Consider the following 25,114-nt stretch of genomic DNA (forward strand, 5'->3'; position numbering starts at 1 on the left):
TGCATGAATAAAAGAGCCCTCACAGGCTCGTATATTTGAATGTTAGGACACCTAGTTGGTGGCACTGTTTGGGAAGGATTAGGAGGTGTGGCCTTGGTGGAGGAGGTGTGTCACTGGGGGTGGGCTGTGAGGCTTCAAAAACTCACCCAAGTCAGACCTTTCTCGCTCTCTGCCTCCAACTTTCAGGTCAGGACTTAAAGCTCACAGGTCTGCTCAGCACCATGACTGTTGCCATGCTTCCTGGCATACTGATCATGGATGCACCTCCAAAACTATAAACAAGCCTCCAATTAAATGCTTTATTTTGTAAATTGACTGGTCATGGTGTCTTTTCACTGCAATAGAAAACCAAGACACCTTCCAACCAGTGCAGGATTCTGTCAGAATTGGGCCATTCTGGTGTAGACTTAATGTCCCTTGCTCAGAAATGCCCTGCTCTTTCCCTCCAGGTCTCCAGGTCTTCGTGTCTGTGAGCAGACACCCTGTTCCTGTCCTCAGCTGCTCTGTTAAGGATGACTGTGAAGTCCTGTCTGGGTCAATGAACTGCTAGGCTCCGACAGTTTGGAGAGGGTGGTCTAGAACTGGATTCTATTTTCAGTCAAGCCACGACAAGCAAAGGACAGGACTTTCATGGAACTCCACAAACTCCCATTCCTGGAACTGCCTTTCCCAAGGTGTGACTGCCCAACTCTTTGTTTTGTAATTTGAGCCCAATTTCAGCTTCCTCCCTGCCTCCTTCCTTTAAACATTTTTTAAAAACCAAAATATAATTACATCATTTTCTACTTTCTCTAATAATCCCTTCCATGTACCCTGCCCCTTGCTCTCTCTCAAATTCAGATGGCCTCTTTCTCTTTGTCATATATGTATATATGATATATATTTGATATATGCACACATATATGCATATATTTTTTCTCCCTTCCCCCCCCCTCTTTCAAGACAGGGTTTCTCTGTAGTTTTGGAGCTTGTCCTGAAACTTACTCTGTAGATCAGGCTGGCCTTGAACTCACAGAGATCCACCTGTCTCTGCCTCCCAAGTGCTGGGATTAAAGGCGTACGCTATCACCGCCTGGCATGTACTATATTTTCTAAATATATGCATACAACATGTTACCTGTAGACTTATGATGCCAGGGCTGACTTCTTAGCACTGAGTAAACCAGTTGGGGGTGCTCTTCCCTAGGGAAGACATTTCTTTCACGCTCAGCATTCCTTAGTTGCTTGTAGTTCTTTGTTTGGGCCCTATGAAATTTCCCCCCTCCATGTTAGCATATTACCCTTGTTCAGGTCTTCTTTAGGCATCCATGTTGTTGAAACTTCACCGGTGTAGCTTCCTTGACATTTCTAGGAGCCACAATCTTACAACAGATACTGTTTCTCTCTTACAATGTTTCTATCCTCTCTTTGGAGATGTTCCCTAAACCTTAGGTCAGGAGCTGTGTTATAGATGACCAGCTGGGTCTGGGTACCACACTATCACTTGGTCTCTATATTTTGATGGGTTGTAGCTTTTCATAATGGTCTTGGTCTGTTGCAACAAGAAGTTTCTTTGTTGAGGGTAAGGACTACACTTATCTGTGGATATAAGGATAAATATTTAGAATGCAGGGTGTTGGGTGAGATTCCAGGAGAGATTTCTTTCTTTCTTGTTGAGTGGGCCTTAAGTCTAATGAGAGCTGTTGGTGACCACCAAGATATGGGTGCCACTGTTACACTTTTACTGTTAATGGTGCCAGGCTGGTGGTGGCTGTAGTTTGTAGGTGTCATATTTAGATTAGGACTGTTGGTTTCTATTCTCCCTTGGAAGCTTTCATGGTGACTTCTGGTACCATGAAAGATAGTTCTCAGGGTGGAGCCTTTCAGGTCGGATCCATCTCAGATCCTCCAGGTGCTTGTCTGAAGTGCATGGTATTTGCAGCCAGGGGGACTCACTCTCAACCTCTGGGAAGAAATCAAGGACAATAGCAATAGCCTATAATGTTTTGGGAGTCTTTTGGACTCCTCTGACCAATAAGAGGGCTTCTCATGCTTGGTTTTAGGGTTTGTTGCGCGGTCTATTCGTCTTTGGGGGAGCTCTGCCCTCTAAAGCCCTCCTTTAAAAAAGTATGATTTTTGTTTTTTTGTTTCAGATAGGATCCCCTCTATCCCAGGCTGGGCTTGAACTTGATAAATAACTGGGAATAATCTTGAACACCCGATCTTTCTGCCTCCAACTCCTAAGTGCTAAGATTGTTGACACATACCACCATACCTGGCTTATGTGGTGGTGGGAATAGAACCTAAGAATGCAGGTGCGCTAGGTAAACACTCTGCCCAACAGAGAAATGATGTCTTTTTTTTCCTTTAAATATTTATTTATTTATTTATTAAGCATATAATGTACTGCTGGCAAGGAAGACACCAGGTCTCATTATAGATGGCTGTGAGCCACCATGTGGTTGCTGGGAATTGAACTCGGGACCTCTGGAAGAGCAGCCAGTGCTCTTACCCTCTGAGCCATCTCTCCAGCCCCGAGAAATGATGTCTTACGTCAGCAACAGAAACAACGCAAGTTAACTAAGGGAAGAAGTATTATATTCTCTCTTCTGATGAGGGTGTCAAAACTTGAGAGGGGTTAAGGAACAGAATATAGTGTGTACGAGCCTAGGTTCAAACCTAGTCTCTCTCTCTCTCTCTCTCTCTCTCTCTCTCTCTCTCTCTCTCTCTCTCTCTCTCATCAACATTGAAGCTCATGCAACTGCTTCCGCTGACCACTGTGCTGGTCAAGGGATGAAGGGATGTCTCAGAGGGAAGGTGTAGATGACTATCAGTGTGGGATGCTATAGCGAAATCAAATTCTAGAGAAGATATCAACTCTGATAGTGAGGCTCCCTGTGCCTGCCAGGGTCCTGTCCTATAGATAAGAGAAGGCAGAAGCCGCTTTGGAGCAAGTGCAGTAAGGGCACGGGGCTAATGGTGAAATGGAGCAACTTGAGGAAAGTGCAGGGTCCAAGACAGGAGAGAGAAAGCATCTCCAGAGACAGACAGCTGGAAGGAAACAAGGTGACGTCAGAAGGGAGGTGAGGACTGAGGCCAGTGCTCATCTAGCTATTCATTCTTTCTTGAAGGGGTTGGGGGAGGAGGACGGGGTTTCACTGTGCCACTCTGGCTGGCCTGAACCCTGCACATAGAGCAGGCTGGCCTCAAAGTCACAGTGATCTGTGCCAGGACTCAAGGCAAGCGCCACTGTGCCCATCCTTCCATTGGAATATTTATTAGTTTTTAATTATGTACATGTATATGTCTTGTGTGGATATGTGCACCTGCAGAAGCCAGAAGAGGCTGTCAGATCTCTTGGAGCTGGAGTTATATCCAGTTATGGTATGGCGACCTGGAGGTTAGGAACCCAATTTGAGAACTCTGCAAGAGCAGTATGGTGCCCTCTTAATCACGGAACCATTTCTCTAGCTTCTCACTTTTTTTTAAATGTCTCCTGGGCTAGCTTTGAACTCACCAAATAGCCAAGGATGACCTTGAACTCCTGATCCTCCTGACTCTCACCTCTTCAACACTGGGCTAACAGGCGTGAGCCATGCACCACTTTTATATGATGATGAGGATCAAACTTAGGACTTCATGCTGGCTAAGGCAAGCATTTTTACCTATTGAGCTACATCCCTAGCCCTCACCCCCTGGTTATCAAGCACAAGATATATGATGTGCCTTGTGCCAGGCACTATGGAGACAAAGAAACAGACATCCACTTCCCTGGAACTACCGGTATGATGAAGACACAGATAAGACCAAACATATAAAAGAATTGCGGGGAGTTCACAGGAACAGGACAGAGAGAAAGAGAAGAGGAGGTGGGAAGCAGCTTTACGTAAGGCCCGTCTGAGTAAGATAGAAAGTGTGAGAAGGAACTAGCTATGCCAAAGCCAGGGAAGGGACAGGAAGAGCATCTGCAGAGGTCCTGAACTGGGAAACGTCCTGGCTGGAATCCAGTGGGTAGCAGGGAGTCTGGCAGTGAGCAAGGTTTTGAAGGGCGAGAGAAAGAAGTCTTTCTATTCTAGGGCCCTCCAGGAAGTCACTGCAGGAACAGAATGACCGGGTATGAATAATGTTTTAAGCAATATAGGAAAGAACCTTGGCCTTGGTACTGAAAGGGAGGACCATTGTCTAGACAGGAGGAAAGAGAGGTGCTCCAATGTGGATGCCTGGGCACGGTTTAGCAGGAGAGTCTGAGACGGTCTCAACAAATAGACCTGCCGATTTTTGTGATGCTAAGGACGAGGCTCAGGCAGTATTGAGTCTTTCTGTGCCCGAAACACTTGAGAATCCCAGCATCTACCAAGTTGTTCTTGTCCTATTTGATCAGCACAGTGTCTTCAAGGCACGTCTCCAAATCTCTTCTTTACCAGGCTTTCTTTTTACTTAGGGATCAAGAAGACCTCCTCCAGGGAACAAAGAGCAAATGTTTCTAGAACCTTACAAAGTTGGATCAGTTTCAGTTCTTGAGCTGGCCTACAGTTCCTGAATCTTCCAGGTAACAAGCGGGAAAACAAAACAAAACAAAACAAAACAAAAAAATCAAAACTTGGCTACCTGTTGCCATGTGATGAACCCTCTCTAAATTTATTACTATTTTTTTAAAAAAATTAAAAGAAATTGGGCTGGAGAGATGGTTCAGGGGTTATAAACACTGATTGCTCCCAGAAAAAAATCTGCATTTGGTTGCCAGGCACACACCCACCCACCCACATACACACACACCCATAAATATATTTTTTAAAATATTTATTTATTTATTAATTATGTATACAATATTCTGTCTGTGTGCATGCCTGCAGGCCGGAAGAGGGCACCAGACCCCATTACAGATAGTTGTGAGCCAGCATGTGGTTGCTGGGAATTAAACTCAGGACCTTTGGAAGAGCAGGCAATGCTCTTAACCGCTGAGCCATCTCTCCAGCTCCTCATAAATATTTTTAAAGATTTATTTATTTTTTTGTTTGTTTTTTGGGGATGGAATTTCACTATGTAGCTCTGGATGGTCTGAAACTTGCTGTGTTAATCAGGCTGGCTTTGAACTCACAGAGACAAACCTGGCATCTGCCTAAGTGTTGGGATTAATGGTATGGTGTCACTATTCCAGACCCTCACTGAGTGCACTCCAGCACACCTAAATTGGGTCACTCAAAGCAGTGGCAGTTAATTTTGCTAGGTTCTGCTATCTAGGTAGGCCTAGATAACAATTCTCTAGTCTCTATGGCCTCTCTTAGGATGGGATCTGGACTCACCAGGCTGGCTGACATTCCAGCTGTGCTTGCTTTCAGCTGAGCTTTAGGTGTTCAGTCAGAACCTTTCACATAGCTTCCTCAGGGAGCATGGGCTTCCACACAATATGGTAACAGGTTTCCAAGGGTGACTGTTCAAGCCAGAATCAGGTGGAAGCTGTATAACCTCAGAAGGCACACAACCTCATTTCCTCGTCTTTGTATTAGGGAGAAGTGAGTTATTCTGCTGGGTGTGGTGGTGTATACATGTAATCTCAACACTCGGAGATGGGGACAGGAGGATCAGAGACTTGAGGTATTTTAAGTTCCAGACTGCCCTGGGCCACATGAGACCCTATCTCAGAGAACCAGAAAAAATAAAACCAGTCCTGGGGCTAGAGAGATGGCTTAGTGGTTAAGAGCACTGGATGCTCTTCCAGGGCACCTGGGTTCAATTCCTAGCACTCACACGACAGCTCACGCCTGTCCGTAACTCCACTTCCAGGCCTTCTGATGACCTCAGACATACATGCAGGTGAAACACCAATGCACATAAATAAATTATTATTTTTATTATTGGTTTTTAAAGACAGGGTTTCTCTGTATAACATTCCTAGCTGTCCTGGAACTTGCTTTGTAGACCAGGCTGGCTTTGAACTCACTGAGATCTGCCTGCCTCTGCCTCCCTAGCACTAGGATTAAAGGTGTGCGCCACCACCACCGGGCTGCAAAATAAAAATAAATTATGAAAAAATAAAACAAGTCCTTCAGAGAGTGGAATTAGATTGGTTATGTAGACTACTACTTGCAGATGGGGAATCGTAGGGGTTTGCAGAAATAAAGGCTCACGTAGCCCAGGCTGGCCTTGAACTTTCCATGACCTCCTGCTATCCTCCGGCCAGCCTCCACCTGTGAGTGCTGGTTACGCGGTGACAATGACAGGTGTGCATCACATCCGATCCTTTCCCCCCTCTTTTGTTGCTGCTTTTGTGACTCCCTGTGTGGCAGGGTTGAAGGCACACTTCACCACACCAGGGCAGTTGTTTACCTTCTAAATCCTCGTGCTTTCTGCTGTGAGACGAGAACTGAACGTCTGTAATCTTACTACTTGAGAGGCAGAGGTAAGAGAATCAGGAGACCAGCCTTAGTTGCAAAGTAAGTTGGAGGCAAGCCTGGGCTATACGAGACACTTGTCTCAGGAGGAAAAAAAAGAATCTAGGCATTGTAGCTCATACCTCTAATCCCAGTACACGGGAGGCAAAGGAAAGAGGATCGTTGCAAGTTTGAGGCCAGCCTGGTCTAGTTTAATTTATTTTAGGTTAACTAGAGCTAAATAAAAAGCTAATAAATAATGTCACACCCCCATCCCCAAGATGAGAATTATAAATCTGCCTCACTGGGTTAGATGTCTGGTATAGTTTTTGGAACATAGAAATAGCTTATAAATAAATTAATTAATTTATAAATTAATAATATTTATAATATTAATATATTTATAAAGTAATAAATTATCTAATCATTCATTTTTCTTACAAGGAAGTAGGCTAACAAATTGATTCGTCGCAGTCCAAGGTGCTGAGTGTTATTGTAGATGGGGCAGAGACCTGAGGAAAGAGTCTAGTAGAAGAGACTAACTTTGCTGAGAATATCTAAAAAACCCAGAGGAGGTGATTCTTAGAAGAATCAGTTTTCTCATAGGATGAGTGTTGTGTGATGCTTTACTCTTTTGGCTTTTTGAGGGGCCCACCACCCAGCACCCAAATAAATCACACGGAGGCTTATTCTTAGTTATGAATGCCCAGTCTGAGCTTGGCTTGTTTCTTGCCGGCTTGTCTTGTCTTAAACTATCCTGTCTACCTTTTCCCTCTCTGGGCTTTTATCTTTCTCTTACTTCTGTATATCTTTCTTTCTTACTCCGTTGGCAGAGTGGCTAACCCTTAGCATCCTCTCCTCCTTGTTCCTGCCTCACTATTGGCTGGTCAGCTCTTTATTAGGACCATCAGTGTTTTAGACAGGCGCAGTAACACAGTTTCACAGAGTTAAACAGTGTAAACAAAAGTCACACTCACTTGAAAATGATATTCTTCAACAGGTGTGGGAGTAGGCATTCTAATTGAAAGAAAGACCAACCAGGAAGACACAAAGTTACAGAGGACCTGACCCATTCAAGAGGAAGAACGACAGTTCAGCTCTCGAACTTTGGAGACATGGGAAGAGGCTGGAGTTCATGTCAGCCTGTCAAATCAAGAGGAAGGAGGGAAAAGAGGGAGCATAGATTGAGCACCTGCTGTATGCCTGGCTCTGTGTTGGGTGTCATTCATTTACATTAAACTCTGATTTTGGTTAGTGATAAAGATTAACCCTTTATTGTAAGACAAGGATGGGAACATTTCTGCTGGCCTTTCAATTCTGTGAGTCAGAAGAAACAAGTATATTTGGTGTGCTGGTGGATTTCAATTTTCTTCACCATTTTCTGGAGGGAGGCACTATAATGGGCCTGGCAGGTTTTTATTTTATTTTATTTATTTATTTATTTATTTTTGAGACAGGGTTTCTCTGTAGCTTTGGAGCCTGTCCTGGAACTAGCTCTTGTAGACCAGGCTGGCCTCGAACTCACAGAGATCCACCTGCCTCTGTCTCCCAAGTGCTGGGATTAAAGGCGTGCGACACCACCGCCCCGCAATGGGACTGGCATTTAATGACCATGCTGGCCTTTCAGTGTGTTTAGCCTGTCTCTGTGATGCATGTCCAAGCCCAGAGAGCTGAAGTCCGTTTTTTGTTGTTGTTGGCTTTTGCTTCTTCTGTAAGTTTATTAGAGAATGAGAGAGCCTTTTAAGTCGGCAGTGACATATTGGATACTAGTTTATTTAACTTTTAGGATGAAGTCCATGGCTCAGAGGAGGATAGGCTAGAGTGAGGGGGGACTGGTCCTGTGGCAAAGCAGTGTACTGAGAGGAACTACTGCCTTTAGACACGAGGCTTTCGTGGAGGTATGGAGAAAGGCCAGGGGCAGGTCTCAACAGAGATTTTTTTCTTTTTTAATGAGACAAGCCAACTAGACCAGGCTAGCATCAAACAATCTTCTTGCCTCAGCTTACAAGTGCTGGGAAGATAGCCGTATACCAACCTCTGTGCTGGTCTCGAACAGTGTTGTAAAGATGGAGCAGACAGGTTCAGGTGAGGATGTGGGGGGATGGAGGGTCTACTCCAGGAAGGCAGTGCTGGAGTGTTTAGATGATGCTGGGCTGCAGGATACAAAATTGTGGCAGCTGGCATAGCGCTGAGCCACTCAGGTTTTGACCTGACTATTTGGTGTGCCCCCCACGCCTGTGTGTGTGTGTGTGTGTGTGTGTGTGTGTGTGTGTGTGTGTGTGTGTATGTGTGTGTGTCCCCATCCCAGTGCTGGAGACCAAACTCACTCAAGTAGTCTACCTTCCTCCTCCTTTTTTTTTTTAATTTTATTTTTTATTTTTTGAGGTAGGATCTTTACCATGTAGCCCTGACTGTCTTGGAACTCTATATAAATTAGGCTGGCCTTGAATCCACAGATATCTGCCTTAATGCTGGGTACACCTGGTCCTTTTTTTAAAAGGTGGGGTCTTATCTGTAGTTCAGATTGATCTAGAACTCACAATATAGCCCAGGCTGGCCTCAAACTTGGAAGCTCAAAGCTATTTTAAAGCTATATTCTCATATCCTCTTAAGTGCTGGGGTTATAGATGCCAGTCATCAGCCACCATTCCCAGAATTTTGTTTTGACTATTCTCTCTCTCTCTCTCTCTCTCTCTCTCTCTCTCTCTCTCTCTCTCTCTCTCTTTCTCTTATTTTTTGAGACAGGATGTAGCGCTATTAACAAAAACCCAGAGTCAGATTCTGGGGTTCAACCTAAAGGCCAGAAAAGCAAACCAGCCAGTCACTGACTCTTAACTATACCTCGGTCTGAAATGGTGATCCTGCCTCTAGGAATCTCAGAATGAGACTGAAAGGGGGCTGTCTCTTCCTGACTTATATTTCTCTCTAGGGCTGGGATTAAAGGCGTGCACCGCTACAGCCCGGTTTCTGTGGTTACTGGGTCACCACTGCCTGGTCTGTAAGCTGATCAGTGGGGCTGTTTTACTACTCTCTGATCTTCAAGCGAGCTTTATTTATTAAAATGAAAGCGAAATATTACTACAATAGGATCTCATTGTTCAACCCTAACTGGCTTGGAACTCAGTATTAGATCAAGATGGTATCAGACTTGCAGGAATCCTCCTGCTTCACCCTCTCAAGTACTGACATTCTAAGTGTTCACTACAAGTTTATTTGTGTGTATGTGTGTGTGTTTTCAAGATGAGGTCTTGCTGTTAGCCTGACTGACCTAAAACTCCTGATTCTTCTGCTTTAACTTCCTGAGCAGATGGAATCTGAGGCATTTACTATCCCATCTGTTTCCACTTTAGTTTCCTTTCTTTAATGTATGTGCATATGTCTAGAGGTTAATTTCCGGTGTGTATATGTCTAAAGGTTGACAACCGGTGTCTTCATTATCAATTCCTAACATATGCTTTTTGGGATAGGGTCTCACTATCCTGGAACTCATTATAAAGACCAAGCTGGCCTTAAACTCAAGGGGATCAGAGATCTACTTGCCTCTGCCTCCCATGTGCCCAGACCACCATATCAAAGGTGTGCAATACTATACTTGACTTCCACCTTCTTTCAGAAAAAAAAATCTATCTATCTATCTATCTATCTATCTATCTATCTATCTATCTATCTATCTATCTATGTGCATGTGTTTGAATATGCCTATATACTATAGCATGTGTGGGAAGGTCAGAGAAAAACTTGGAGGGGTCAGCTTGCTTCTCCAATCATGTGTCGGGATCCTAGGTATTGAACTCAGGTTGTCAGGCTTGGTGACAAGAGTCTTTACCTGCTAAGCCATTTAGAAAGCCCCCACCTTATCATTTGAAATGTTCCCTTACTGAATCAAGAACTCACTGATTGGCTAGAATGACTGGCCAGCAAGCTCTGGGTGTCCATGTGTTTCTGCCCCGCAGGGGGTGTTAGGATCACACTTAGCTTTTGACATGAGTGCTAGGGACCTGGGTTCAAGTCTTTAGACTTGCATGGCAGGCACTTTGCCAACTGAGCTATCTCCCCAGCCCCCAGCTGGGTTTATAAGATTGAGCCATAATGTTTATCTTTCAACCTTAGTGTTCTATCTCAGTAGATAACATGGCCTCTCCTATTTGCTAAGTGGTTGCTGCAAAAAAGAAAAGAAAAGAGGCGATGAGATGGGCATAGTGGTACATACCTGTAATCCTAACAGTTGGGAAGCTGAGTCAGGATGGTAGCTGTAGGTCAACCTGGGTTACTTACAGAGACCCTGCCTAAAACAAACAAACAGCAGCAACAAAAGGCAGCAGGAAATCATTAAACAAACACTACAGTATCAGGGTATCAGTCAACTGCACGGGCTATCAAGCTCAAAGAGGATTAGGTGATATGTGGGTGGGATGTCTTGCCGTGAAGACCTGCGCTTGTGCTCTCTCTCCCTACACTTCCCTAAGTAAATACAACAGTTTCCTACTGGAGTGGATCTCCTGGGCAGTAGGAGATTCATGTCCATCATTAGGGATCCTACACGGAGGCACTCACTTCTTACTTTGTTTTTTTTTATTAATTTATTTATTATGTATACAGCATTCTGCCTGCGTGTATGCCTGCACACCAGAAGAGGGCACCAGATCTCATCATAGATGGTTGTGAGCCACCATGTGGTTGCTGGGAATTGAACTTAGGACCTCTGGAAGAGCAGCCAGTGCTCTTAACCTCTGAGCCATCTCTCCAGCCCCCGCTTCTTACTTTGAAAATAGGTATTAGCTGAGGAAGTAGCTCAGTGGTAGAACACAGGCTTAGCATGTTTGAAGTCCTGGGTTTCTGTTCCAAACATTACACATTCATAAAGATGGATCTGACGTGGTAACTGAGGTCCCAGTCTGGAGACTGAGGAAAGGTTTCAGGCATATGGGAAGCCATTAGTAGATGTGAGTAAAAGCTTAGGCTGTCTATTTCCTGGGGTCTAGAATCCAAATTCTCTTCTGTCAGTCTTACAGAAGGATCAGTGACCCAAGAAAGGTTAAGAGTCATTGATTTTTTTTTCTCACCAGAAATTAATAACCACATCTATCTTTAGGGAAAAGGACTGATGGAGGAAGACGATTTTATTAATAAATTTCAACCTAGGTGGGATGTGGTGTGGAGAGTCTGAAATCTCAGTGCATTCAAGAGATCCTGTCTCAAGAAACCAAGTGATAGTAATAATAAAGAAACCAAGCTGGGCGGTGGTAGCACACAACTTAAATCCCAGCACTCAGGAGGCAGAGGCAGGCGGATCTCTGTGAATTTGAGGCCAGCCTGGTCTACAAGACCTAGTTCTAGGACTGGCTCCAAAGCTATAGAGAAACCTTGTCTCAAAAAACAAAATAAAAACAAAACAAAACAAAGAAAACAAAAATGTCAAGTTTCCTGAACTGTTTGGGTATGTATGTTTTAAAAAGGAAATGTCATTGGGGTTATCTGTGTGGTGAGATAATAGCCCTTTTAAGATTTTTATCTTTATCCCTCTTTGTGTTAAACACAGGCAACACAAACACTATTGATGTCTGCAACCTCACATGCACATACAAATCACTGCACTACGCAAAGTTCGTCCTCTATCCCATAAAGCAAAGCAAAGCCACGCACCGTGAACCGCCAGTTTCAACTCAGTAAAATTTGCACACCCAACAGACACGATGGGAAAGTGGTCGGATATTTTCAAGAACTCGGAAAAGGTTAGATGACCTAAGACCTACCACCTCAGTCTTAAGCAGTGATGGAAGAATGTCTCAGAACTATTTCTCCCAATTGGACTTTTACGCTTAATAGCAAAAGACTAGTTAATGGTAACAGTGAATCCTAAAACCATCAGAAGGGAAGGAGAATATTTTATAGGCCTTCTGTGTGTGTGTGTGTTAGTTTTAAAATCAGTACCTAACTTAAAAATTATTTAACGTGTGTTGATTTGTCTGCAGGCATGCTTGTGCACCACGCGTGTCCTTGGTGCCAGCAGAGGTCTGAGCCTCACATTCCCTGGGTTTGGAGTTACAGATGGTTGAGAGTCACCATGTGGGTGGGTGCTGAGACTTGAATCTGAATTCTCTAAGACCAGCCAGTGCTGAGGAATCCCTCCAGCCCCAAAAATCAGTATCTCTTAAAGGAAACAAATTGATCAAAACTCTGTTGAACTATTTTAAGAGCCAGTATAACAAAGTAATGTGAAAAACAAAAAGAAAAAGTCACAACACAAAACGCAGACACGTGGGAATGGGAAATGGCAAATACTGTTTTCATGTCAGCTGTCATGAGTATGCTTTCTGCATTTCTGTGAACTGACCAAGAAGCCTTCCTTTTGAGTTTCATGCTTGAAGCGATGGAACACAGCGCTGGGTTATATCCACGATTCTCCCCCACGCAATCTAGTAATTACTCTATTTCCACGTCATATTTCCGGGTATATGTCCAGACTCACGCAGACATTGAAGTTCAGAGCAGTCAAGAGTCGCCCATGTACTTTTTTGATGTCCCCAGAAACCCAAATGCATATATGTGGTGATACACGGAGACCGGCTAACTGGCTGATTCCCACGTGGTAAGAACCTCACAATCTCGCCCCCACGTGGTGCCAAGGGCCGGGAAAAGGGAGAGCGGGCAGAGGCGAGCCGTATCAGGGCATTTAAAGTGTCTTGACGTCACGCACTGCCAGGAACTCAGCTGAGTTTTCAGCAGGACATTCCATTAATGTCTCCTCCCTCCCCCTGGGCTTTTGTGAGCTAGGCCTCCGCTCTTCCCTTGACCGCGGCGGGAGGAACACGAAGCTCTCGGAACAGCCCGCACAGGGAGGCGTGTCCAGACGCCTCTCGACCCCACCTTCTCTTCTAGAGGCGCTTCTCATTGGTCGATGGGCGGGGCTTCGGTAGTACTGCCCTCGCCCCGAGGCCTCGGGGTGGCCTAGAGAGCGGGTCGTTCTTTAATTATGCATGGAGGCGTGTCTTGGCCCGTTGGGAGCTGGGTGGGGATTGGCTGGAGGGGCTGTAATTCAGCGGTTTCCGGAGCTGCAGTGTAGACAGGGAGGGGGAGCCTGGGGTTCCGACGTCGCGGCTGAGGGAACGAGCCCTAACCGGATCGCTGAGGCACAGCCCGGCTCGGTGTGTCGCCTGATCGCGTCGGCTAGGAGAGGCCAAGCGGCCCTCGGGAGCCCAGCTGCTCGCACCGGGAGTCAGCGTAGCCCGGCCAGTCGGGCCTCAGCCCGGGAGACAGGTGAAGGGGGTGCAGGGTGGGGCCATCGCCCCGACGGCATGCCAGCTGGGGAACACCGCGGGGCGTCGCGCGGTTGAGGCTTTAGGGGTGCTTAGAACTGTGAATGGGACACTTTAGAGAGGCGAGAGGATAGGTGGAGACACCGAGGGTCACCCCGGAGGGACTGCTCCACTGATGACAGGAGCCGGCCTGGGAAGGGAAGCGGCGCTGGAAGTTTCGAGGGGGAGATGCGGAGGGAGATTCCGGGGGTAGAACCGTGGAGCGAGGGCATTCTAGGCTGAGGGTGACAGAAGTCAACTACGGCCCTCCAATGCCTGCTCCTGGAGGCTAGGGACTTCGGGCGACCAGAGCCACTGTCACGCCGGCGGAGATCATTGGGGTGGGGGAGTTGGAAAGAGCCTCCTTCCCGCCCCCGTGCTGGGCCTGGCTGCTCGGTGCCGAGCCACTTTCTTTGCCTTGTCCTGCTTCTGCTCCTTCAGTAGCCAGCTGTACCCCTTAGGAGGTGGGGACTGGTGTTCCCCCACAGCCTCTTGGGCTGGCTAGTTGTGGCTACGATTTTTTCATAAGAATCATATTTCCTATAGGAAATTGACAAACGTGTTCTTTCTAAATTTTCACCCACCACTATGTTAAACTATGCTTCCAGTCACCTTGTTAAAAAAAAACATTTTTTTTTAATTCAAAATAAATCCCTGGTCGAACCAGCTCTAAAGAGCAGCAAACCTCTTTCCTCTTTGACATTGTTCTCTCATAAACACCTGGTAAACTCGACTAGACAATAAATAATTGAGCCATTGCGTTTACTGGATTGTGGTGTTGCTTAATTGCACAGGACAGAATGAGCCAATCAAGAGTGGGAGTTTTCTGTCTCAGAGCCAAGCTCTTGGGTAAATGCAGAAGATAGGGAAACAAAGACTGGTTGGCCTTGACTGAGTTCCGCGAGTAAACTTTACCTGTTGGGATGTGTGTGTGTGTGTGTGTGTGTGTGTGTGTGTGTGTGTGTGTGTCAAAGTAAGCAAATTAGCAAGTTCAGGCAGTCACTCAAGTCCCTTTTTCCATACCTAGTCCACATCACTCTGTTATATCAATTAATATGTGTGTTGCTACAGTCAGTGTTTAGTCATTTTTTCTTGTTCAAAATGTATGTAGTCTACACCTGCTGTTTTCTGTATTAAAGGGCTTATTTAGTCTGTATTCATTGTAAATGTTGAATTGTCAGGTAAAGCATTGATTTGAATTTATTAAAACATTAAATCATCTCCACCTATGTGGGCTTAGACTGTATGTCTTGAGCCAGCCATTTTTTTTTTGTTTTTGTATTAAATAATGTCCATGTTCCTTGAGGTAGCATTTCTGTTTCATTATTGTATGTGCCAGGCCAGAACACTAGTAGAATTTTTTTTCAGATTTTATTTATCTTTGTTTTATGTGCATGTGTATTTTGCCTGGTTGTATGTCAGTGCACCATGTGTGTCCAATGTCCAAGGAGGCCAGAAGAAGACATCAGATCCTCTTGGAACTAGAGTTACAGATAGATGACAACATGTCGGTTCTGGGAATCGAACCCAGGGCTTTGGGAAGAAAATCTGGACTAATAAGAATAAAAAAGTTGGAGCGGTTTGTTTTGTAGTCTGTTAGCACACGCACCACAAAGAACCATTAGCAGCAGATGCATGAATCTTTTATTTTCATATGTAGTTCATTGGGGACAAATAACCACTTAGAAATAATCCGCAGCCTGAGGACCTTCAAAGGGCCTGGGAGGTAGGTTAGTCACAGAACCTTAGCCTCATTTTGTAGATAAGGAAATTGAGGCCAAAATGACAAGACACTGGCCCAAGGCATAGTGTGTCACAACAGTGGAAGTACTAGTGACTGCCAGCTAACTTACTGTTCTGTGTCTTTTTGTTGTTGTTTGTTTGTTTGTTTTTGAGACAGGGTTTCTCTGTGTTGATCTGGCTGGCCTGGAACTTGTTTTGTAGACCAGGCTGGCCTGGAACTCACAGAGATCCACCTGCCTCTGCCTCCTAAGCGCTGGGATTAAAAGCATGCACCACCACTGCCCAGCCCTGTTCTGTGTCTTACTTGAAAAGTAATTTTTTTTCTTGTTATCATAATTTACTATTAAACTTAAGCTATTTATTAATGGAGATGTTTAGGCAAATTTTAGGTAAAGGGTAGTTGTGACCTCAGTGACATTTAAGACAGAGTCTTGTGGTCAGTGGTCATTTCTGTCTGCAGAAAGTTCCTTTCCTTTTGGCTTTTGTTTGTCTTGACATTCAAATGTGAGAAGGGCAGAAGTGGTGAACACCATTCGAGATGCTCAAGCCAGCAGTTTCTTCCTGATGCTTTCTGAGAGAGATGGCATACAGCTCAGTGGATATGTACTCTCTTTGTGGAAGCTGCCAAGAAACATAGGGTATGTCTTGTTTGTAGAATGTACAGTCTGTTGGGGCAACTTGATAAATGCTTTATCAAGGAATACTGCAAGTTAATGTCATCAAAGAGAGTAAGGCATCACACCTGTGTCTCCCTTCCTCCCTACTTTCTCCCCCCTCCCTTCCCTTCTCTCTCATACTGTTGGGATGGAACCCATCTTGCTAAGCAAGTGTTCTACCATGGAACACATTTTTGCGTCATTTGTATTTTAAAGTTCTAGTGAAACTTTCAGGTCTTTTTTAAAGTACTCATCTAAGGAGTACTTGCAGGACAACCCCAAATCTTGAAGGACTCCCAGTGTCGTGGATCAACCTCAAAGAGACACAGTAGGATGATGTTGCTGCCTTGCTGTCTTTGGTGGTGAAAAAATGTCCTGCTTGAAAGCCTTGGCTTACTGTGGTATAAATAGTTGGAATGACCAGATTATATTTAGTGGTAAATTCATAGAAATAATTTGTTTAAAGGAGTAACATTTGGGAGAATGAATTTCTAGTATGGTTTTCGTTTTTCATGTTAGGTTTGGTATAACTTTATTCAGGTTAACACACACACACAGACATGCACATATGCACATGCGTGTGCTCAAAGCAGTGAGCCATACTGGTTGCACATGTCTTTAATCCCAGCACTTGGGAGGCAGAGGCAGTTGGATCTCTAAGAATTCAAGGCCAGCCTGGTCTATAAACTGTGTTCCAGGCCAGTGAAGGCTACATAGTCAGACCCTGACTCAAACAAACAAAAACAAAAATATTAAGCAGAGGCTGGCCCTGCTGGCTCATGTCTGTCATTTTAGTATGTGGGTAAGTTCTGAAGCAAGAAAATTGCTGAGCTTGAAGTTCATTTAGGCTTCAGTAGTGAATTCCAGGCCTGTGTGGGGTAAAGAATAAGACCCTGTCTCAAAAACAAAAAATAAAAAACAAAAAGAGCTAGGCAGATCCAGGTATGATGGTACATGCTTGTAATTTAAGTATTTGGGAGGCTGAGGCAGGAGGACCATCACTAACTTAAGGCCAGTTTGTTCTGCATAGCTAGTTGGAGGCTATATACGTAGCAAAACCCTGTTTCAAGAAAAAACACTCCCACAAAGGCAGAAGGATTGCTGCAAGTTCGAGGCTAGCTAAGGCTACAGATTGAGTCCCAGGCCAGCCAGGGCTATGTAGAGAACAGTGTGTTAATGAACCAAACAAGATCAAAGCACCACCAACAAAAAAATCAAAGTTAGGCAGTGTCTGAGGATAATGAATATTCAAAAATCTCACCCCAATTATTATGCAACTTAAGAAGCAGTGGGTAATAGCTTTTTGTGCTCCCTCTCCCCCATGGGGACCAGGGCGTGTGCTACTGTAGTGTAGACTCAGGACTGAACAGTGGCTTAAGACTAAGCTGCAGAGGCAAAGAAATCTGGGTTTGGATCCTGGGTTGGCTGCTTCCCAGTTAGAATCTGAGCCTCAGTTTTCTTATCTGTTTAAAAAAAGAAAGAAGAGAGACAGGCCCAGTGGCACATGCCTATAATCCCAGCAGTTAGGAGGCTGAGGCAGGGGCATTGCGAGTTCTGGATTGGCTTGAACTATACAGAGAGACCCCATTTCAAAACGAAGCAAATTCATTAAGATGTTTACATTGTACTGGTCCATAGCAAGTGTCCTGAGTATCTAAGGCCTTAGTAAGGTCCAAGAAAAGAGGGGTTCGTTCTCTTCAGGAGTGAGGGCACAGGAGACCGCCTGAGCTTCTGCAGAGCAGGGAACAGGTGCATGCAAGGTGGAAGAAGCATGGTTGTGCAGAGCTTAAAACAGCACTGTGTGTTCAGGGGCTATAAGTAGAAGCTCTTAATCTAGGAGAAGGAAGCAGAGGGAGGGGCCAGAGAACCACACCTCTTGCTCCTTTGCCTTGAAATGTCCTTCCAGTAAGTTGTGTTCTTTTCATAAAAGTAATTTACACTGTTGTAAAAAGCTAAGCTTGTCTTCCTGCTAATAATTCAATGTGTGTTTCTCTAGACACTTCTTAAAGCTTACCCGTTTATCTTGGATCTATTTATTGAAAATCATTTTAACAGCTCAACAAAATAATATGGAAAGCAAATCTCTATCCCCAGAAGAAAATGATGTTTAGACCCTGGCTTTTCTTCCTGCTAGCTCTATCTGTGGTAAATGAATGACTTTACTAACCACTGAGCAATTTATCTGACCTTTGACCTTTTAATTGCATCAGTCAAGAAGCTCACATTTTGAGCTCTCCGAACTGCCAGCACTTGGGTAATGTGCTGGAGGGTTTTGACGCATATGGTTGTGGGGGCTTTTTAAAGATTGCTGTGAGGCCAGGCTCCCTCTTTGTCCTTAGGCTGGGTGCTTTAACTTGTCTAGTTTCGGTTTCTTTGTTCACAAACTGCCCACTAGGCCCACTCACAGAGCAGATGTGAAGATTAAGAAGATAATTTGTTATAAGGTGTTTTGCATAGTGCCTAGCATATAGCTAATATTCAAATACTATTAATTATTATTGTTAAAATCTGCAGTCTCTCTCTTAGCTACAAAGTCGGGCAAGTTATGATTCATGATACCATTAGTGACCCGGAGGAAAGAAAGAGTAATTGGGAGATTTTGATCTACTGGGAAATAAACTAAATGAATAGGGACGGGGATTTACACTGTGGGAGAGGAGACGGAGCCTTTCACATAAAGATATAGACATGGCAGACTGTCAATTCCTGTTACACAGAGGCCCTTATGGTAAACCTCTTTGCACCTTCAAAGATCTATGCTTCCACTCCATTTATTTTAAGTAATAGTCAACACATAAGAAGATGATCACTACTCAGTAATAGTCCCTTGGAGTTTTTCATCCTATAAGAAGTACTGCTACAGGCTGGAAACATGTCTGAGTTGTTAGAATGCGTCTCTCATGCATGTAACTCTGACTTCCATCCCTAAGACTGAGTAAGCCCGACATAGTGGCACACTCCTGTAAATCCTAACACTTGGGAGGTGGAGACAGAAGCTCAGAGTTTAAGGTCATCTCAGACTACAGTGGGAGTATGAGGCCAGCCAGGGCTGTGTGAGACACTGTCTTGAGAAATGGGCGGTGGCCGGTGAGTGTTGCCGGTGGCCTGGCTCTGTGGGTACAGGCGCTTGCCACCAAGCCTGACCACCTGAGTAGTCATAGATTCCCGGAACCTAATGTGGTAGAAAGTGAGAACCGATTTCCACAAGCAGTCCACTGAAGTTCATATCTGTCACATGGTGTGTGCGTGCACACAGGTAGACACACCTGTAACCCCAGCAGTGCTGAAGGCCTGGAACTTGCTGGCATTCTGTCTCAGATTTTTGAAAAAAGGGCCAGAGATACAGCTTGGTGGTAGAGCACATACCTGCCGTGCGCGAGCTCTGGGTTCAGTCTCCTGTACCATAAAAATTTGAAATTTTTAATTTGTTTTTTTCCTTTTATATATTTATTTGTTTATATGGAGACAGGGTCTCAGTATGTAGCTTTGATGGTGGCAACCCTGAAACTCACTGTGTAGATCAAACTGGCATCAAACTCACAGAGATTTTCTGCCTGCCTCTGCCTCCCTATTGAATAGTTGAAGGGTAGAAGAGTGGTTAGGGTTGAATTTTTTTTTTAAGCTAACAGGAGGAGTCCTGTTTTGAATTAGATGAGGAAAATGGGTCAGCTTTTATATTTTCTTTTATATTTATATATTTATTTATTTATTTGGTTTTTCAAGACAGGGTTTCTCTGTGGTTTTGGAGCCTGTCCTGGAACTAGCTCTTGTAGACCAGGCTGGTCTCGAACTCACAGAGATCCGCCTGCCTCTGCCTCCCGAGTGCTGGGATTAAAGGCGTGCGCCACCACCGCCCGGCTATATTTATATTTTAAAAAGATATAAAGATCCTGCTTCAGCTTCCTGTGTAGCTGGGGCTACAGGCAGAAGCCACCACATTAGTTAGTACAGATTCGGGAGCCTGATAGTAGAATTTGGTTTGCAGGGAGGAAGATGGGAGGAGAATCCAGGTGGATACACACATGAATGACCTTTAAGAAGTTGATTTGCTGTGTGCTATGCAGCTGCCCTGTCTCTCTTCACATCTGTACGTGTGTGTGCACAAGCGTGTGTGAGGGTGTGTATGGATGTGCAGATGTTCATGGATGTCCATTGCTGAACTTGTAAAGCTTTGTTTTTCTGTCACCGTAACTTTTCTTTGATCGCTGAGTAAGTGTTCAGAGTGGCATTACAGATGGAAGACTTGGCTTCCGTATGAACCAGATTCATTCGCCTCCTTAATTTTGAGTTGCAGGGGACAGGAAAGAACCAGCGACCCATCCAACCCCTCGGCCCAGTGTGGGGCAGGAGGAAGTCGGCCGTGCTTGAAAGAGAAAGTAAAACGTCTCATAAATAATGGCTTCCTCATCGTGGAGGAGGGCTGCAGATTATTAGGGGGATGTTTGGGTAGTTTTTGTAGACGCCATTTCTGAAAACTGATCGGGATTAGGGAAGGGAAACCCTGCCCCCCGTCGGTGTAGTCACCTGCTTTCCCGACGGCTGATTGATTTTAATAGTTTGCGGTCCGAACCTCCTGCTCTCGCTATGAGAGTTTGCGCCTTTGAGTCTGGACTTGGCACCTGCTAAGGTGAAAGCTTCCTGAAATGCGGGTTTCCCCGCACCTTCTCTAATACTGATGTTGTTTTGCTTTTAACAGTCTCTTCTTTTACTTTTTTCCTGGCAGAATCTAAATGCATTAGATTTTTCCCTTTCCTTCCCCTCCCACCCCCATGAAATCCTAAAAACCTCAAAACCCAAATACAAGCTGTGTAATTACCTTTCCTGTAAACCAAACAATGTGAGTTATCATTAAAATAGTTAGCCTTTGAAATTTTTTTCCTACTTGTGGTTTAGATGCAATAAATATTTAATGTAAGGACGACTTTTCCCTGGCCAATCATTCTTGCTGTGGTCTTCTTGTTGTCAAGTTATGTAGGAAAAACAAATTCTTTCACATTCGTCAAAATAAACCTCTGCATAAAAGGGAGTGGGATAATTAAAGAATTCTGTAGCATGCACGTATATAAATGTGTACGTGTGTATGGATATTTTGTTTTAATAGGTTTTACTCTCTAGCCCAAAGGACTCAGTATTCCCCTGCCTCAGTCTCCTTGATGCTTATTCCTAATTACCTGTGACAAAGGACCCTGTAGGGTAGGCTCTGTATAGGGCACTGACGAGTTTTCTGTGTGTGGGGATGCCGGTGAGCTCTTATGACCGCATGGAAGATTCTCAGGGTCATGGAGCCATGAAGAGATCCCTTTCTCAAAGTGTCTACAGTGGGGGATGCTGCACCTGTGGCCCAGCCTGGAGGTATTGGGAGTGCTGTACTCCGCTCAGTTTTGCTGTGACCCCAAAGCCATTGTAAAAGCCACATGTGGTGGGCCACCCTGAAATCCTTGTACTTGGGGGGCAGAAACAGGAGATCTTGGTGAGGTTGAGGGCATCTGGGCTGCAGAACAAGTACTGGGCCAGCCAGGGCTATAGAATGGGAGCCTATCTCAAAATGCTGACTGCTTAAATAAATAAATGTCCATCCTTCTATGTTCTTTGTCAGAGCTGCTCTCAGAGTGGAGCGTGTTCATTAGAAAGTGATCGCTTTTTCTGCAGAAGCAATTGGGTGCTCTGGATCAGAAGTGTTCTGTAGGGGCTCGGGGTACAGCCTGGTCCAGCGCATGCCTAAACTGTGCAAGGCCCTGAAAGGATGACAGCTGGGATGTGGTAGACACTGCCTCAAAAATGAGAGACGGTGTTTGCTTAACCAAGGGGGAAAACTGGCAATGTGTGTTGCAATTTGTAAACTTAAAAAAAAGAGAGAAAAAAATGTAACAATTGAGCTTAGGAGTAAAAATTAAAAATTGAGAAAACTCAGCCGGGCAGTGGTGGCACACGCCTTTAATCCCAGCACTTGGGAGGCAGAGGCAGGTGGATCTCTGTGAGTTCGAGACCAGCCTGGTCTACAAGAGAGAGTTCCAAGACAGGCTCCAAAGCTACAGAGAAACCCTGTCTCGAAAAACAACAACCCACCCCCACCAAAAAAACCCCAAAACCAAAACAAAAATTGAGAAAACTCATACCTGTATTTGATAGTTTCCTGATAATTAATAAATGTAACTCTTTAGCGTTAACAAATGATTTTTTTGGGGGGCATGGTGGAGAATAAAATGTACCAGTATTTGGAAGATTTGTAAATCTTAAAACCAATGTTTTCTAAAAGCCACTAATGTATATTACAAAAACACACAGGGGGATATTATATAAAAAGTACAAGGTAGAGTAGATATTAATGTAACTGTGAATGACCCCACAGTCTACACCTGCCTGGTCTTTGAGGAACTACCCCCTACCAATATTTTGAGCAGCATTGAAAGACTGGATAGACAATCTTCTCTTTGTTGTTTGCCACATCTCTATGAAGCCGGCTTTCGCTGGAGTACCTCAACCAAAACATACTGCAGCCGACATGTGCTGCAGCTATGAGATTCCAAAGGCCCCTTCTTCCCTTCTTCCCTTCCTCTTAGGCTGGCTTCACACTTGCTGACAGTAGCCTGGGTTAGTTAGCCTTGAACGCCTGATCTTGCTGCCTCCACGTCTCAGGTGTTGGGATCACAAGCTTGAGGCAGCACACCCAGCTTTAACACTTTTCCATTGTGCCAGAAATTAGATTTCTAAAATGTTCTGTTTTTAAAAATGCATTATTTATTATTAAGAGTCTGTGTGTGCACAGGTGATGTGCTTGGGTAGGCCTGTGGAGATCAGAGAGCAATGCTGTGCAGTCAGTTTTATCCTTCCGCTTTTATTAAGTTTCTGGGGCTGGAACTTGCGTTGCCAGATGTGTTTGCACAAGCACCTTTCCCTGCTGAGCCCTCTCACCAGCCCTAGATTTGTGAAATTTTGAATGGTGCCACTTTTTCCACTAATTTCTGCCCCTTCGGAAAATGTGGTTTTGTTTCATCAGACATCACTGCTGCTTGTGCTAATACGCATTGAGTTAATTGTCTAAATGAATTCTGTCTGTCTGAAGCAGTGTTTTCCTGTGTAACCAAAGCTGGCCTTGAATTTAGGGAGCTTCAGAGTGCTGAGATAGACGGGCATGGGGCCTCTGTCTGTCATATACATAGAATTTCTATTGATAGATGATATCTAGGAGGTATTTTTTTTCCTTTTTAGTGTTTTGAGTCAAGAACTTGTATCCCCAGTACCCATGAATATCTTAGGCTGGCTTCAAAATTGTAGTAATCCTCCTGTCTCTGACTCCTTAGTGCTGGGATTACAAGTATGTTCTTAGACATATTTAATACATTTGGTCTCTGTAAACAAAACTTTGTTCTCAAGTTTTGAGGTCATAGGTAGTCCTAAGAACAATGCATTCTTGTGTTATTTGAGGAGGTGTGGTGGGGGAGAGATATTGATTCTCTGGCTCTGATTAAGATGATCTAGGGCCATTTCAAGCACTCTGCCAGGCATCACCAAACAGACTGGTCCTTAGTTTGAGAAACTTTTACAAGGGCCATAAATTCTTCAGATTAGTCCAGAGGTTTAGAAATTACTCTTTTGAAGATAAAATGCTTTGGAGATTTCTTTTTATCTTGATTTTTCCTGATGTTTACGTCCCTGAGAATGACTCTTGAGCTGGTTATGATCGACCAAACCAAACGCCACCAGACACCAGATTAGGGTTTAGTCTGGTTTTGTTGGCTGGTGTTCAGGAGCCTTTGCTCATAGCTTCTCAACACTTGGCTGATTTCTTTCCTTTTTTTTTTTTTTTTTTTTTTTTTGAGACAGTTTTGAGAAAGGGTTTCTCTGTGTGACAGCCTGGCTGTCCTGGAGCTCATGTTCTGGGCATGAACTCACAGAGATCCCCCTGCCCCTGCCTCCTGAGTGCTGGGATTAAGGGCGTGTGCCACTACCTCCCGGCTCTAATTTTTTTAAGATAATTCTGATGTAGAATTGCAGTTCACTTTTGTAAGAAATGTGGACTTAAGTCAGACATATTATTAACCTTTTTAAAAAAAATAATTCATTTATTTTACGTACTTTGGTATTTTGCCTGCATGTATCTCTGTATGAGGGTGTCAGATCTTGGAGTTCTGGACAGTTGTCAGCTGCCATGTGGGTGCTAGGAATTGAACCCAGGTCCTCCAGCCCCCTATTATTAACTTTTCTTTGTTTCCTAAAACAAAGGAAGATTTTTTTTTCTTGTGATTGTACTCTTTGGAAAAGATGCTTGTTAGATCTTATCTGCTGTAGTCAGTAGCTTCACTTTTCTGTTCCTCTCTTTAAAATGGGAGGCCTTTTACTGGGGGCTTGCTGGCGTTATCTTGTCCCCCTCAGGGTTCCCTCTCCCACGTGAATTCTTGCTTCAGGCCACATTCTGTGCTGTGGGAGTCTTAGAGTTTAGGCTACTAGCTCTCCCAGAAACCTGGATAGTGTTTCTTTTTAGTATTGGCATATCTTTCTTAAAAACAAACAAAAGACTTGGTTTTTTAATTAATTAATTGGAGTGTATGTTTCCCTCACGTGGAGGTCAGAGGAGCCCGTTCTTGCCTCCTATCATGTGGGTCCCTAAGGTTGAATTTTGGTGTTAAGGTTTGGGAGCGGCACCTTTGCTACGGAGCCGGAGCCGTCGCGCTCTGTGTGGGAACCTAATGGACGAGACCATTAGTTGCTCTCACTTCTTTTTCTTGGTATGTTCATTGATTTTGATAAGATGTAGTAGAAAAGCTTGTGTAGTTAACCTTTCTGGGGTTAAAACTGATGTGCTGGGTTTTGTTTTTGTTTTGAGACAGGGTCTTTATCCCAGGCTGGCCTCATTGTATAGCTGAGAATGACCTTGGTTTTTTGTTTGTTTGTTCGGTTGGTTTTTGTCTCATTTTGTGGTGGCCCTTGCTGGACTGGAACAGACTGACTTTGAACTCATAGATTTGTCTACCACTACTTCTCAAGTGCTGGGATTACAGCCCATGCCACCACGTCTGGTTTACGTGGTGCTAGAGACCGAACTCAAGGCCTCTTGTGTGCTCTACCAGCA

The 25,114-nt window shown here is 44.4% G+C and overlaps 1 protein-coding gene across 4 annotated transcripts in view; it reads left to right on the forward strand.

Annotated features, from left to right (window-relative positions):
* The first annotated feature begins 13,265 nt into the window (after nucleotides 1-13,265).
* The window catches only part of Stat3 (signal transducer and activator of transcription 3), a 55,790-nt gene continuing 43,941 nt past the window's right edge, over nucleotides 13,266-25,114 (forward strand). For 2 of the 4 annotated variants that reach the window (XM_075990721.1, XM_075990723.1), the window contains exon 1: nucleotides 13,326-13,607. In XM_075990721.1, coding sequence (XP_075846836.1) covers nucleotides 13,328-13,607 — 280 coding nt within the window. In that variant the 5' untranslated portion in view covers nucleotides 13,326-13,327. Of the gene's footprint in view, nucleotides 13,608-25,114 lie in introns of all 4 variants that reach the window. The other 2 variants (XM_075990722.1, XM_075990720.1) reach the window with 2 other exon arrangements.

Source organism: Microtus pennsylvanicus, chromosome 11 (genome assembly GCF_037038515.1).
Source record: "Microtus pennsylvanicus isolate mMicPen1 chromosome 11, mMicPen1.hap1, whole genome shotgun sequence".
In the NCBI taxonomy this organism is placed as follows: domain Eukaryota; kingdom Metazoa; phylum Chordata; class Mammalia; order Rodentia; family Cricetidae; genus Microtus; species Microtus pennsylvanicus.